The sequence below is a fragment of the Limanda limanda genome, chromosome 8 (genome assembly GCF_963576545.1).
Source record: "Limanda limanda chromosome 8, fLimLim1.1, whole genome shotgun sequence".
Lineage (NCBI taxonomy): Eukaryota > Metazoa > Chordata > Actinopteri > Pleuronectiformes > Pleuronectidae > Limanda > Limanda limanda.
In genome coordinates this window covers 14,976,904-14,993,596 of record NC_083643.1, presented here as the reverse complement: position 1 = coordinate 14,993,596, position 16,693 = coordinate 14,976,904, and the positions used below count along the sequence as shown (strand labels likewise).

General features: G+C 40.6%; 1 protein-coding gene across 1 annotated transcript in view; it reads right to left on the bottom strand.

The window, feature by feature from the left end:
* The window catches only part of scaper (S-phase cyclin A-associated protein in the ER), a 58,622-nt gene that overhangs the window by 19,491 nt on the left and 22,438 nt on the right, over positions 1 to 16,693 (bottom strand). The window contains exons 21-23 of the mRNA XM_061077033.1: positions 12,771 to 12,836; positions 12,283 to 12,409; positions 5,021 to 5,136 (exon numbers count right to left, since the gene is read on the bottom strand). Of these exons, the coding sequence (XP_060933016.1) occupies positions 5,021 to 5,136; positions 12,283 to 12,409; positions 12,771 to 12,836 (309 nt within the window). The remainder of the gene's footprint in view (positions 1 to 5,020; positions 5,137 to 12,282; positions 12,410 to 12,770; positions 12,837 to 16,693) is intronic.

The window sequence follows — 16,693 nt, the reverse complement described above, 5'->3', positions numbered from 1 at the left end:
GCAATGCAAATTTGTTTATCTAAAATCTATTCTCCACAAACCTGACTATCATACTCTAATGAAATCATTTGGCAGGACAGATGTGGCCCTGTGGCTTCACAAATCGACTCAGTCAACTGCTCATGTAATGGCCATGCAATTGCTTTGTAATACAGCTAATCAGGCTTGTCTTTGGTCATCTCTGAACAAATGAGGAGCCTGTAAAAAGACATGTTTGAGTTATGCCCCGACACCGGCTCATACAATGAGCCGTCACAGTGATCTGTCTTTGGTTTCCTCCCACCTAATTGAGCCTGATGAGCATGACACCTGATAGTCCGCCCTCTCTGGGAATCTCTCTGTCTCAATGCCCCTCAATGACAGCTCCAGTCAAAGATTTTGCAGAACAATTTAGGGAAGTGCCATGCCAGCTTGTCTCAGGTTGCACAAAAATGTTGCAGGGTCTGACGTGCCCCCTCCATCCAAACAGGCAGCATTCTTCCACCTACACCATTATAGGGCTCTTCTTATTATATTACACAGATAGTGCTTCACATGTTCCTGAAATGACCACAGCCGCCATCTATCTCCACCCACCTACTGCACTGTCACTTTAAGAACCTGGCTGCTTTGAACATAAAAGCATTAAACTATTGTCATGCGTTTTAGCTGGTGGACTTACCAGTGGGCGCTGACGCCAATTTGAGAAAAAAAGAAGTGAAATTGAGAAAGAAAGTGGGAGGCAAATAATGAGCGATGTAATCTGCACACCTCCACTACACAGCTTAACCTCACACAGCCAGGGAATACCATTTTACTTGTAAAGCCATTCAAATCCAAAGAGAAATGAGCCCAAGAGGCAGAGGGACGGAGCACACCTGATCCCGTCTCGCCACATTTCAGCCCTCTGGGTCTCTGCCTGGGTGGCCAACAGGCGAACACACAATAAGGTTGAGGCTTTGGGGGTGGGGGGGTGGGGGTGTCGGGGATACAAAACACCTCTACATTAAAGCTTGTAAACCAGAATATTAAGACTAAAAACAATATGAGGAAAGAAGGTTTATGGCTAAAAAATGATCTGTACTTCTGCAAACAAGGAGTAAGAGAGATAGAGGGCTAATGGATTTTGACCATTCTTCTACATAAAGCCATTTATTGTAGTAGGTAGCAAACTCTCCTTTGAGCTGACAACAGGACACACATGTAAAAGACTCTTTATGCTTTTTGTCACTGCCTTGAGTTATCAGGCCCTAGATCGGAGCTCCTCAACCCGAGGCTCACATTTCTCGCCCTCTCTGTGCGTTTCCTATGTGCACAGTCAAGCCTGACTGGAGCGACGCTGCAGAAATCTGACCAACTTCCAGATCAGGTTGAGTCCCTGCCTCCTAAACAGGGTAAATTTGTGTCCAGGGGAAGAAAAAGAATCCTAAGCCAAAATAAAAGGTGAGGAGCAAATCCATTTCCTTGTTCTGTCAAACAATCCCTTCATTCACTGCTATCTAAATGACATTTAATTTGATTCTGCTGTTGATCTCTCTGATACCCTGAGTGCTTCTAAGACATCTACTCTACTGGCTGTCGTGCCACAGTGGCCAGGTATGAGGAGGGGGGGAAATCTGATGAGCCGTCACACACCATCATGCACAGGAGCATGAGTGCGTGCACACACACACACGGCTTCAAATGGTGGAAAACATCCTGAAATAAAACCACTGGTAACAGATCTGAGTTCACAGGATACATCAGGTCATGTGAGACTGAGGTGGAAATACAAATTGGGTTAACACATGAAGGTAACGATTAGTTACCTTCTTCATAGCTCTGCCTTTCGAAAAACAAGTGACATTTATCAACGAATGCACAAAACATTAAATTATAAAGTCTTTAAAGTGGATTTTGTGCAACTCAAATATGAATGCCTCTGGTCTCTGCAAGCTACGACCATGCAGGAGACTTGTGCTAAAGGAAGATTTGAAAGCTTTAACAGTCTTTGTTCCTCTCTTCTCTCCACTGACCCCTATTGGAAAACAGAAGCCACAGGACAAATACAATCTTGACATTTCTTTTTAAACAGCTGTAGGTTAACTTTTAAGTGAAAAGGATTCTTCCATTCACACAAAAATTCAAACCAAAAAAGTTGTGGACTTTATTTGATTGTCCTCACTAGTTCAACTACATAATAAGGATTATAAGCAGCATACTATTGGTGCTGATGCAGTTGGTAAATGTGACAAGTGTTACTTCATATTTAAGTCAACTTAAATAAAAAGACATGGATTATGAATCTGTAAATGTGCATGAATTTAATCATTCAAAAATAATAATTCAAATTTTAGTTATTTGAGAAATCTTTTAAGCAAATTTAATTTGGAATATTTACTGAGCAAAATCATTTACATTAATTCACAATAGAAGAAGAAATATAAGTAAATTTAATTTCGTTATTAAGAAATGACATGCTAAAATTTGAGGTGTTGTGAGATTTCCTCTCTGCTGCTTAAGTGAATGAGAGTGGCAGCATAAACTCTGATCTAGACATTCCAGTGACCACAGGGTTACACCAGGACATTAGCAGAGCCTGGTGTAGGAATTAGCTCATTAATATAATGGTAACAAGATGGAATCAGCCTCCCTGGGGAGAGATACGGCAGGAGCATCTCCTCAGCTGCCTTGCCTTTTTTTTTGTAAATCACTCTGCTCATCTGGTAGGAGGAGCAGATCAATACAGCAGCATCACTGTAAACAGATAATGCAGCGCACTCTGGGGCTAGCGTCTGTATAGCAGCCCATTAGGCCACACAGCCATCAAGATGACGGATAGTGATAAGTTGAAAGCTGGGCTGCGTCCTTGTGTTGCATTTCGTCACCAGCCACTGACTCCGCTGACCCGACTGAGCTTCATCACAAGCTTCTATGTAAAGTGTCTTGAGATAATGTGTATTATGAATTGCAGCTATATAAAATAAAATTGAATTGAAAGGAAAGGTTTAAGTGCGACATCTCTTGCATTTTACATGGTTTCCAAAATAGAAAAAAGTGAATGAGGAGAGGTAACTTCTACAAGCTGCTGGACAAGCTGTTTCAGTCCGCACTACAGAACAAACAGCACACAGTATGTATATTCTAAGGATGAATGAGAGCATTGCTCTAGGCTGATATGTTCATCAGAGGCTTATCTGCCGATCATTTGTCAGTTGGCAAAGCTCCCGAGGGTCTAGCGGTATGAAAGTGAAACGCAAACCTGAATCAAGGTATCCAGCTCAATTGTTAACAAGCTACGATAACCTGTTAGTCCTTGGATATACTGTTGTGTGTCTGTGTCACTGTGTTAATCTCATGCTTGTGTCAAACTCCTCTGCAGAGGAACTTGTTCAGTCTCGTGAAAAGTTTACTTATGAGCTACGTCAAGACCATTCCTTATAATTATTCATAACAGACTCCAGAGTTAGATTGTAGAAGTGTGGAGAAGGATTAAAAAGACATCAGCCTAATCTCCACCTCGTGTTTCATCACATTGCCACAGTTAAGAAGATGTCTTAAAAGCCAAGGAGGGAATTCTACACTTGAGCTAACACAACGTCATGCACCGATGCGCCAACGAACTCGGCAAACAAACGCTTAGCACAAGTGGAGTCTCACCATTTGAGATGATAATATTTCTTCCAAGTCCTTTTGAAATTCCCTCAGATTACAATGATTGAGGAAGAGAGTAACGAAAAAAATCAATATACATGTGATGCCCTTTAAAAGCCTTATAAATATAAGAAGCATTTGTCCATTAGCAGAGATTCAGAGACCAGAAAATGCTAATGAATGGGAGCGCAAGGCCATTCGAGTCCATTACAGAGTCCCACTAGTGAGTAGTAGCAGCCTCTTTAAGGTTATCTACTGGCAGGCCATGCAAACGTCAAGCCCACAACTCAAAAATACTCAGCACTATAAATGATCGATGGGACACATGTGCTTTTTGCGTTTTCAGTGAAAAAAGAACACAAATTGATTATGGAAATGTTTTCCATTTCTAGAAAAGCAGTGCTGCTACTTTATTGATGGATTTTGAGGGAATTTATTGAGATGAAGCAACTATAAACAGTGACTCGCTTTGTGCAATTGTATAAACATTATCAAATTGGGAATAAAGCAGCATGTTGTCAGTGAGGTTAGAGAAAGGATACAGTCAGTGGGTGTAACAGCTGTTCATGACCTTGTGAATATACAGCGGAGTCCCGATGAGACTGTATGCAATGTTCAGAAGTGTTTCTGTGGTTTAAAAAAATTTAATTTGTTTGTTATTCTTCCACAACTGTGGCTGACATTCATCAACAAAAACTGAGATGTTAGGTAAGGTTAATTACAGTTATTCGATTTGTGTGCTGTTTGATAGGTTTGGTCACTTTCCTGTGAAAACAGTGGACTTTTTATGAACTATGAAGACAGCTCATTTTCGACTTGAGAGTGCATTTTTCATCCTGTGGTTAATCCAATATGTTTTATTTATTTTTTATCTTAATGAGTATAATTCATTTCTTACCCCACAAACCTTCGGCTTATCTAAAAGGTAAACATGCTCAAAGCAGGGGTACAAATAACAGCACTAAATAACTCAGGGTAAAGTACTAATAACCCTGCCCAAGACTATGTGTATTTACAGTGGAGTCATCATGCAGGTCCCGCTCACAGGGAGTTTGTGTCATGGAAGAAAAATCACCTGTTCCACTGCTGACATGGAACCTAAAATTAGATTTGAACAAACTCTAATAGACCACACTCACCCGTGACTAAAATCAGCAGGACACAACAATTAAAACAACAAGTGGTCAGTATTCCCAAGAATCAAATTCTCGGACATAAACTAAAGAGACAGCTCACCCTGCTGGATTAAAACATAAACTTGATAAAATGTCAGAATAATACATTTTAGGGCATAGCAACAGAGTTTTTGTGTTGAGCTGTGAATTCAATAAAAAGAAAACATTTAAGATCACATGTATCACTATATCAAATGAATATGAAAATGCTTCAGTTTGGCGACGGTACTCACTTGAGAGGAATACGAGGAACTGCAGTGGGTGTGGAAGCAGCAGTGATGACATGCAGAATTTGTTCCAGAGCCGACAGGCCGCCGCCCACTTGGAAGGCAACTTGGTCCGCATTGTTCTGTTGAGGACAGACAGACAAGCAGAGGTACAGTCAGGGGACAGCGAGCCACTGACTGGACGGGGGGGATTATGTGGCTCTCACCAGGGAGAGGACCTCTCTCCCTCTCCTACAGGGGCCCGGGGATTGAAACCTGAAACAAAGTGATCCCTAAAGTATTCCTGTTTAATCTCAAAATTGCACAACCCAACTCCGCCTCACAACAGTCTTGTTTCAGGGGAAGGCAAATGCTCTGTAGGCTCCAGTTAGCGCCAGGGTGGTCTCAGCGGATTGACCGGGGAGTAAGTGAAACTGAGAAAAGGCCACTTGGCCGAACAAAGAACCAAACAATAGGAGAAATAGGCTGTAGGATAGAATTGAAAAAACCCTAGATTCTTATTACAAACAAACCTGAACTGAAAATGCATTAGATTCTTTGAGGTAAGAACGATTCTGCACTTACTTCTATGACTCCTTGTTGTGGCAGCATTTACACAGATTAAAGAGCCATGTAATCCTGATCACATTCACTGGAGCTCATCTCACAGAGCGAAAAGTTTTAAGCTGATAGCAGACTTTTTGAAAAAAAATGTTTTTTGTTTGATCATCTCAAAGTCGTGCATTGATAATATTTACTGAGTTCAATTATGACTTCTTGTCGATGTTATATTAGTTTTATTCCTGTCACTTTTGTTGCAGCCCGTATGTTGACTGTTTTAATCTGTTTTAATGTACTGATCCACGAAAAATTTTAATTACTTTACACATGACACTGGATGCTTGTCAGCCCAGTCGCTTATAAGTCTATCATGAACTAAACCAAATGACTGGACCCAATGTTTCCACATAATAATGTGATAAAGAAATATAACATCTATTTAAAAGTAATCCTTCAGACAATTGTAACATGACTAAATTAAATTTCATTCGACTACCTTTGTTAAAAAGGTCCTATTCTGACCTCAACGGGTAAAGTATTTATTTTTACTATTTTCTGCTTCAAGTTGAGTCCATTGGTTCCTGGATTTTTTCCTTTCTTTTTTTCTCGGTTAAAATACCAAAAGAAAATAGAATATATATAAATTACTTTCGGTGAGGTAAAATACATCATACGAGCGCATTAGATTTATGAACACATGTAAATAGTTAGGTCCTGCCCTCCTGTGATGATAGAGTAATTGGCAGCAGGTCAGATGCTGTTGCTACAGAGTCTTATAAATCAACAAGTACAAAGCCGGGAGTGAGCGCTGACTGTCGGGCATGTTTGTGCCTGGGTCGACCGGGAGGAAAAGGAGCTGGAGGGGAGCTGCTGATGGAGGGTTTTCTTCGCGCAACTGCAGACGGCCGTGTTACACCGCGGTCACTCCTCCACCTGAAGAAAGAGGTTACAGGCTCCTCTCTGCTGTGACAGCACGAAAATCCAGCCACTTCACAGTGCTTTTGTTCCTCAGATGGGAAGTTGCCAACAAGCCTGAACACATTGAGAGAGAAGCGCTTTACCAAATTACAGATAAGCTCTTCATCTGTCATTCCTGCCCGCCGCTGAGGTAACTGCTCCTCGATTCCGGTGTTAGACACACACACACACACACACGCACAGAAGACGCACTCGACAATCATTTGGGGTTTGGAACAAAAACATTAACAAACACGTCAAACACCCTTTACCTTCAACATAATGAAAAATGTCTGTTGAAGCGGTGTTTGTATAAAAATCTCATTATGACTTCCTTTCTGTACATTGCCAGCAGTGTCCTTGCCTAATCAATTGGGTCTCAGTCAGTGAGCTTGGCTTAACCCCTCTCTTAACCCTCCCATCAACACACCAACCTAAAAGCTTCTAGGCTAAATGAAAAAAGGCAGCTCTTTCATAGCAGCTTATCAAACGGTATTAAAGGGGGTAACTGGGACCTGCCCGGTCCTGGCTGCCTCCTGAGAAAAGCAGGCGAGAGTTGTTCAGCTAGTCAGGGCCTTTCTGCTCTGCTGACAGATTCATCTGTTGTGATGATTGAACAATACCGGTTCAGAGGATTAAGTTCGAACTACCTGACATACTATCTTTAGGTGGTCTATGCATGCAATGGACCACAGACAACTAAGATGACACCAAAGTTTTACAGTGAGGTCACAAGTTTATCTGAAAATATAATGCTCAAACTAAAGGCTTGCTCTGTATGTTAACATCTTGGCCCTTTGCGAATGTTGATCTTTGTGCTGTGACTTTCTACGCAAGTGGAAAAGCATGTGGTGATGATATACCCTTTCTACAAACCTAACCATGCAGGGCAACAGAAACCATGTTTGTATATAATTACAGTGACAGTATATATACACAGTGAGCCAAATTTACATACAAACGTAACAAGATGAAAACAATGTTTTTGTTTCTATAATAGCAGCAAATCTCATGAACTGCATTACCCAGAGACAGTTACAATAAAGATCCTCCACCCAGTGCTCTGAAAGAGACACTCCTGCACAGTGGGAAGTAAACTTGTTTGCTGACTTTCCTGTAGAAGATGAGTTATCAGTTTCCTTATTATGCAATGAGCCAACCTTAGCTCAAAGAATGGACGCAAGGGGAAATGTGTAGTTGGGTTGGATGCACACAGCAACTCAAACGCTCAGTCATAGTGAAGTCACAAAGTTTGATTCTTGGTTGTTTACATGGATTTCAGCCTGACAAAATAGAAGAGCACATAGTTTCAATGTGGTACAATGTGATTGTAGAGAAGTCGTTTGGTTAGCTGGTTAGTTGACCCACTTTGTCCAGACTGGTAATTCATCCAATAGTTGTTGAGATATTTCATTAATTTAAATTTTCATATTTATCAGATGATGCCTCTAGACAACTTTGGCAATCCCCTGATAAAGCTTTTCTCTGTGTGCTGAAGTTAGCAAATGTTAACGAGCTAGCATGCTTTTCTAAGATGGAATATGATGATTATTGTTCTTGTGAGTGTGTTAGCATGGTGATGATAGCATTTAGCTGTGAGTATCACGCAACTAAGTACAGAATCAAAGAGACACCTCCACTCCGTTGACTCTACAAAGGATCACTACACAAATTCTACATTGCAAAGGCAAATGAATGCTCACTTGCATTGGTACTTATCCTGCAAAACAGGTGCTAAGTTGCTTTTGTGGTCAACCGACTTACTTCCAGACCTAAAGTGTGTCTGTACTGACAGATGAAATTCATGTGGCTTGGGGTAAGACCGCAAACAACGACATTTCCCAAAATGTCGGAGTGTGTCTTTAAAGGTTTCTGTCTGTGTGTGGTCACAACCCAGCAGAGGCTGCAACTAATTTTCCCTCGAAAGAACAAACGAATAGAAGAAAGGAAGAAAGGAAGAGAGCACCAAGGGCTGGGCATTAAAACACAAGTGAGATGGATGGCTCGTGAATTATACAACAGGGGGAATCTTATCCAATTATTGTCCAGGGTGACCATTGTTACCCCAGCTGATAGAACGGCAGAAGCAGCTGGTGAATCCTGTGACAGTGTCCGCAGACCGGCAGACTGGCCAGATTGCACTTTGCGGTCTCCTCCCACTAGACACTTTAATTAAGGCCGAGGGGAGGGCACAGCCTGGCTCGTCCTGCCACACCAACAGATGGACAACAACTGTCAGAGTTCATTAAGCCCGCCTTCAACTTTGATCTGCATCATCAAGTCACAAGTTCACTCATTCACAACTATAGCCCAACAATGGCAGAGTATGACAGATCACGCTCTCCTCACACAAGTTTCATCATTACACAGTCTTACAGAAAAGCTAGAGAGTGGTAAACAAAGCTCTGTGGGCCGAGTCGACTGGAAACCACAACAAGGCCGCTGGAGTAAACATTTTAGCATTGTGTATAAACTTGTGTTTACGTGACATACTAGCATATGATTTAGTGCGCTGTGTGAGTGCAGGGCAAACATGGAAGTGGATAACTCTGCAAACTTCTGTTTATTCTGTTAAATGAACCAAGATTAATCAAACGCCAGTGCGGTGCAAAATTCAAGCTACCACAGAAACCACAGACAGCCTCTAGTTGTAAACTAATCCACCAAGAATCATAGAAACATTTCCGTTCGTATTGGCCTCAAGGTGAAGAAAAAACGTGTTTGAGAAGAACACAGCAGAGAATGAGAAAATGTAATTAGAGCAGGAGGTGCAAATGTAGCCGTTATTTCATAAGAAAGACCTCACCCCTCATCCTGACTGTTAAAACTTCAGAAAAGTTTAAAATCTATTTTAATCTCTTAAAATGTGCAGTGTAATGCCAAAACACTGTTTCACAGGCCAAAGGAGTGTCACTGTTACTATTACTGATGAATGATTTTTTTCAATTAATTTTATTTTAGACCAAATTTCTTTGGGCCAGCCTGTACATTCAAAGTAAAGTAAAACGTACTTTTATGATGTGAAAACATTGTGTAAATTAAAAAAGAAAAATTCACATTTTCAAAAATTAACTAATTTATAAACATATTCAAAGTTGGGTCGCTCATACCTCTGTCACAATTTTTTTTATTGAATGCCAAATGATTCCTTTCTCTAAGATATTTCCATTCTGTTTCTTTCCCCTGGTAACTCATGTTGATGTCACAAATATGCAAGAATTGGAGAGGCTCTCACTGTCTTGCCAGTAGTGAATCTTGCAAGGTTTGGGGGAAATAAATAAATAGTTGCTGTTGCACACTGTTCCCAAGATGTAAAAAAACTACAAACACAAACATTCATGGCTATTTATATAATAAGTCTCTCGAAGTTAAGTCACCTCATAACGTCGCACAGAAAAAGTACAGCGTCAGTACCAACTGCCAAAATAAAGAAGAAAAATAAATTTGAACATTCACCCAGGTGTCATGTTTCCATCACTGACAATTGGAGCCGGAGCCGATAAAAACCCGTGTCTACTGCAATGTCATTTGACCCAGGAGTGAATGCAGATTTTATCCAATCCCATTGCAGACAAGAGCCAGATGTTAGTGGGTTTTTCAACCAGTGAAAAAGGGGCTTCACTCTGCTAAAGGCCCAAGCAAGAAACTCAGTTATCCTGCTTCTCCGCCTTTAAGCTTGTCCTCTTTCTCCTGGCCCAACTCGGCTCCAATAGCTGGCAGAGGAAAATGTTAAATGGTAAATTGGACTCTATTTACATAGAACTTTTCAGATCTTATTGACCACTCATAATGCTTGACACTACTAGTCAAATTCACCCTGGTCACAAATGTAATACGGTCTGTAAGACAGTCTGCAGTGTTTGGTTCTCAGAGCACCAGGTTAAACTGAACTGTCATACAAGTTGCCCTTGTTCTTAGTAGACTTTAACCAAAAGCAGGGGTAAACACTTTGGGCAATATATAAATACACACTTTAATCATATAAGTGTGTGGCAAAAAGAAAAGTAGGACACGTGGAGAAAAATTGCTCTTCTCAATCACCCAAAGTAAAGAAAAAAATCTGGTTTGACACAAAATAAACCATTAGAGGCCACAGAGGGAGAAACACACTGAGGTCAGAGTCTAGACGCAGCCTAGAAAGCAGGGGAAAACATGGGGGTGGGGGGTTGGGACCCAAACAGCAGTGCAGAGGGTGTTGTCTAAGAAATTAGCAGAGAAAGTGGAGACTGAATCAGATACGGAGGAGGAAAACAAATCTTTAGGTGAGTCAATGACATGAGAGATGCTTGTTAGGTCAAATAATCCAAACGGTCCTGACTTGAAGTGACTCAGGGGCCAGACAGCCATGCTGACGGAGACTCTATTTATTTGACTTTGTGCAGGGATTAGAGAGGGAGGTGTTTCACCAACTGCCTCATTAGCCAATCACAGCTTTTGGGGTTGTTTATACAAGAAGCCTGCAAAGCAGGACTGGGAAAAATAGTTTAAGAACGTGCTTTTAAACTGAATTAAAAGACAAAGCCCAAGGCACCCCAATAAAACCGTGATCTTACTCTTCATCCTCCTCTATGACCCGCTGACCTCTGACCTCCCACTGGGAGTATGCAGAGCTGAGGGGAGGAGCCCTCATGTAGTGACAGCTTGTGAGCTACTCAAATCACACTGGCCTCCTCCTCTCTCCTTACAGGATGCTGTGCCACCCACCTCAGCCACTTCTTCCTCTGGCTCTCTGGGGAAATTGGGTAATAGCCTCTCCAGCCGTCCCTCTCGTCACTGATGGGACACCATAATCTCGCCATCCTCACACCCAGAGGCATGCACAGTTGGATGTTATGATGGCTCCAACCACAACTTGACAGGGAATTTATGCCTCATTACAGGAAGTGGGCTGTATATTCTCCTCATCATAAACACAGTGGCAGGTGTTTTAATTCCTCCCCCCCAGTCTCAAATTGATGTGACTTCTGCTGTAAAAAACACAATGCAACACAACCTCTGGGACAGATGTTTCAAATCAACTACAGTTATAAGCGTCTGCAATTATGGGTGACAATGATATATATTTATGCAGCTGTAAAGAAGTGTAAGGGGAAAAAAAGCTTAATCACTGAAAAAACTATTTTCCCTGCCTTTGTTCAATCACATATTGTGCATTTCATCTGGAAATCCAATTTACCATTGTCTAAACTAGTGACATCTGAGTCGAACAAACCACATAGACACGAGACAATGCACGCTCTCGTGCTAGGAAGCTCCTCTATTGGTACCATGTGGACATTGAAAACACAGTTGATCTGGTCTTCGTTAGCCAATAACCAAAGGCACATTGGTTTAGATTAAGGGATTCTCTACATTCGGAAGGTGAGACAGAGGGAGCCACAGCCAAACACAACTCTCAAAGGAGAGACATGCCAAAGGGCTGGCACGGCCTGTGCACTGCTGCAGACCGTTGAGTCAACAGCAAAGCAACACAGTAGGAAACTGAGGCTACATCCACACAGCTATGTGTTTATTTGAAAATGATGTTTCCAAACAAACTGTTCACACAAGCGTTTTTGCTCCATATGAGCTTAAATCCTCATCCATACTAAAACGTCTGAAAGCGCATATCACATGAACATGCATATCAGTGGGCATGCGTGCGCCACTGTAAACAGGAAGACATGCGTGTGCTGGTGTGCACAGGAAGCGTTTGGCTGGTAGTTGCCGAAAGAGCTTCAAACGACCCTAGACTCAATCACACAGTCTATGTGATCTGATTGTTGCTTTACCTGTTTCTCTAAGATGCGAGAGACCTCTCCAAGAGTTCTGTCCAGACCAGACACTTTGTTGTTGGCCCACTGGCCACTGTCTTGGCCCTGAAGCTGCTTCAGCAGGTCTTTCACCAGGCGCTGCAACCTTAAAGTGCAAGAGCAAATTATTAATTTTAAATCTGTTGGTAATCTTTGATTCCAAGCTGCCTCAAATGCTAAGATTTGCTGATAAGAAACTATTGGGTAAAGAAAAATATTGGGTTTTGGTCTGTTGGACGGAATAAAAGACATATCATTTAATACATCATCTTGCATTTTGTGATAATGTGAAATTGGCATTTTACAGATCAAATGCTTAATTGAGAAAATAATCAGCAGATTAAAAAAAATTATTGGAGAATAATCATTCGTAGCTGCCCTACAACACAGCTTTTTAACCATTACAGTAAAACATTTGAGATGAAGAAAAATTTATATTTTACAGTTGTGAGACGGAAAATACTTACTTGGCCTTGTACGGGGATTCAGGGATCTGTGTCTTTGCCTCCATTGACGTCTCATATTCCTTTGCCCTGTAGAGGGGGAAGTAGGAAAAAGTCTTTGAATCCCAGAAAAATTATTTGGCCTGTCAGTAAAGATCACAATGGATGACAGTGTGAAGAGGAAAGAAAAAGTTCAAGCCGAGTTTGTTTATTTGGCCTGTCAGCCGATAACCACGTTACTTGACTTAAAAATAATCAGACGCTGGTTCTGTAGGGACGAGTGTTTCTGCTGCCATCGGCTCATATCCCCAAAACCTAAATCTACCTTTAAATCCTCCTGTCTTTAAGTCAATCTAAAAATGTTTTACTCCACTTGTCAAATAAATACTTAATGGATATTTCAAGCCAAAGAGCCATTATTTTGAACGTGTCACTTCCTGAAAGGTCATGGTCAGGGGAGTGGCATCTCTGTGGCATCAGTCCAAGAGCCAGACTGAGAAACACAAACAGTCTGTGTTTGTGTGCGTGCCTGCATGAAATTGTATGTGTGTGTATCTTTGTGTGTGTTTGTATCTGTCACTCAGGTATTCCCAGACATGATAAGTAACTATTGATCAGAGTTAGATAGAGCGTCTTCCTGTTACCCATCTCTACACTGATAGGATCAAACACTTCCTGGAAAGAGGGGGGAGAATTTGTCCCGGCAGACCTACACTGGGCCAAACCAAAGCCTGACCCACTGTTCACAATCTCTTGTATTCAAGGGCGGTCATCCAATCAACTGAACAACTCACCTCACTGCAAAAACCACGACAATGAGATACCAAAACCCTTCCTACAGCTAAGCACAGAATGAATTCTAACATTCAAAAAGATGGTACATTTATCACTAAACTTGTTGTTCAATGGTACTAAGTGTTAATATACTAGACGTCTTAATATAGCCGTTAAAAACTCCTTAAAATAAATTAAAGCCATATCTCATCAAATACTTATCAGTTGGTAAACTGTATTTTTTTTAAAAACACAACAGTAAAAATGAAATTTAAAAAGACAACAATTTTACTATCAGGGCAATAAACCCTTTTACAGAATGAAAAACAAATGTCAATAGACTGGATACGGATAATAATATGCTTTTGTTTCACTCTTTAGCACAAACTCTCAATAGGGATTTTCTTCTTCTTATGAGCGGAATAAATAAGTAGCACAGACTACCTAACCAGGGTAAAAAGAAAAAAAATCCTCACAATTCATAATTGTCAGTAGCAGCTCATGTGAAAGGGACCTCTGGTAATATGTATATATATATATATATATATATAAATATAACAGTGATCAGCAATAAAAGAAGAACGCATAAATCTTAAGTGTCGGACTATAAGTTGTTAATAACACAACAGATATCGATGCAGTATGCGTTTATTTATTTAACAGAATTACACTTTGCTTTAAACACAGTCAAGACGCGACGAAAATTGACACACAACACAGACAAGGAAGAAAAACTAAACCAAGCATGATTTCAGTGGCAACTAGAAAAACATAACCTCATTGACGGAGGTAACAATCTTTTAAAATACACAGTCCCACCTGTGGGACTCCTTGGCAGGACTAATTTAGGTTGTCTTCTTCTGGTCTGTACTGGACTCTAAGTCTCCTGATTCTTTCCATGCAAACTGAATAAGATCCCCATGTCACTGCGACACCTATTGACGTAGAACTGGTTCAGACTTGTAGCTATGGCTGTAAAGTGTTTCCAACACAAAGGAACTATTACTATGACTACTACTATGATGCTATAGTTGAGGCCAATGGTACCAGGGACGAATTGTATTGAATTTTCATAGTGGTGAGTAGATGAAGAGGGAATTTTTATTTTTAGGTGAACTATCCCTTTAAGTGGAGTTTTTCAAGTTCAGACCAAATCCTATGATTATCTGACAGGCTCCAAACAATACAACTCTAATAAAATATTTTCCTTCAAAAACAATTACTATAACAGATGATTAGCCAAAATGCAATAAAGGGGAAAAACACAGGCTAAAATGTGTGTGCACGGCTTTATGACAGACGAGGGCTCCATGTTGGCCCAGAAAAAAGTTCAGCGAGAACCACTCACATTTTACGGACACCATACGGCGTCCCAATAAAACGGCTCATTTCCACCTGGTGGTGAAGCGGCTCACCTTTATGTTTACTGAGGCTCTGTGTTATTTATGACCTCTGAGAGCCTGCTGCCTTTGAGTGCTAGTCGCAGCAGGGCTGCTGCACGAGTGACGGTGAACAGAGACGGATCATGTTGTCACTTTCTCAGTACCGCTGAGCCTCACAAGGCTGAAACCAGCAGCACTGAGAATAAAGCAGTGTGGCAGAATAGGCGTTTCAGCCTGTGGCTACAAGTTACTCCTATTTTGAATAAATACTCTCTCGTGCACGGCGTCATATGACTTCTCTTTTTAGAAATCACGGTCATATCCCCAGGTCAATCATGATAAGAGATACTAAAGTCTGAAAGATGTTCTAGGGAGGCCACCCAGACAGGATACTCTGCACGAAACGATGAAAACAACAGAATAAAACTGACTGCACACAAAGCTTTTATCAGTTGGCCTTTTGCAAATTATAAATAATAGTTAGAGTGCATGGGTCTTTTGAAAAAAACAGAAAACTGCTTAATTATTAATCCTGATCCATATAAAAGATAAGAAATAGAGACCGAGTCTGCACTGACCCAATGTTGTTCATTAATTAATGTGCCAATAAAAAATACTTCAAAAAACACACTTCTTTTTAATTCTGAAATGTATTAATTTATCATTGCTATAACTCACAAGGCAAAATTGGAGAAACTGCAATGAAAGCATGATATCTAAATAAAATGCTGTTCTTAGTTTTGATAAATACACTAATCCAGAGTACAGGATTTGATATCCTGTATGACATGGAAAAATGAATGTTTACTCTTGATAATTGAAGATGATATATTTCTTATTAACTATATAAAATGCATTACGTATGCGCTCTATATTCTCCCTTTAGGACCATGTTAATATACCGTCCATTACGTGATAAATGGACTGCACTTACATTGCACTTTTCAATCAGAGCAGGACACAGCAACTTTACAATACCTCTCACTCACCCTAACAGACACACACACAAACACTCAGGCCATTAGTGGGTAATTTGAGATTCAGTGTCTTGCTAAACCTTTGAACAACCAACTCTGTGATTCTTGTACAATATGCTCTACTTCTTAACCCACAACCGCGTCATCAAGTTGGCTTATTGTGACTATATTTAGGATTTCAGTTCTTTCTGAGGGGTGTGTGTGTGTGTTTCTTTCCATGTTCATGCTCTACTGCGAACACTAACAAGAGAATAAAAAAACCACGGCTGCTTCTGGAGTTTTTAAATGGATTTCAGGGTCAGTTTTTGGTTTTCCAATAGCAAACGTGGACCAAGCACAACATTTCCCAGGCCAAAAAGTAGAAAAAAAACATGTTGCTGGATTTGTAATGAAAAGTAATTTATCTATTTAGTAAATCAGCCTCTCACTATGACCAATAGGACCCGAGTTGAATACAGTTATCTGCCAAAGTTCAAACTGTCTTGTTTTTTTTTCACATGAGATATTTTCTGCAGTGTGTGTATTGTTTTTGCTTTCTTTCCGAACACTGGGACTGGATAGAACTCCATCGGGGAAAAAAGGCAAGTTCTAGCAAAGTATCAATCCAAATGTGATGACTGTGATGACAGTTGTAGGGTTGTTTGCTTATAATTTGAGCCTAACCACTTCACAGACGTATCAGTATCGCCGTTTGTGTTTGCCAATATGCGCTGATCTGAGGTGTGTGTAAGTAGTGCATCCATTTCTTTCCATGTTCATTATCAACTGCAAACACTAACAGGAGAATAAAAACAACACAACTGTTTTCAGCTGT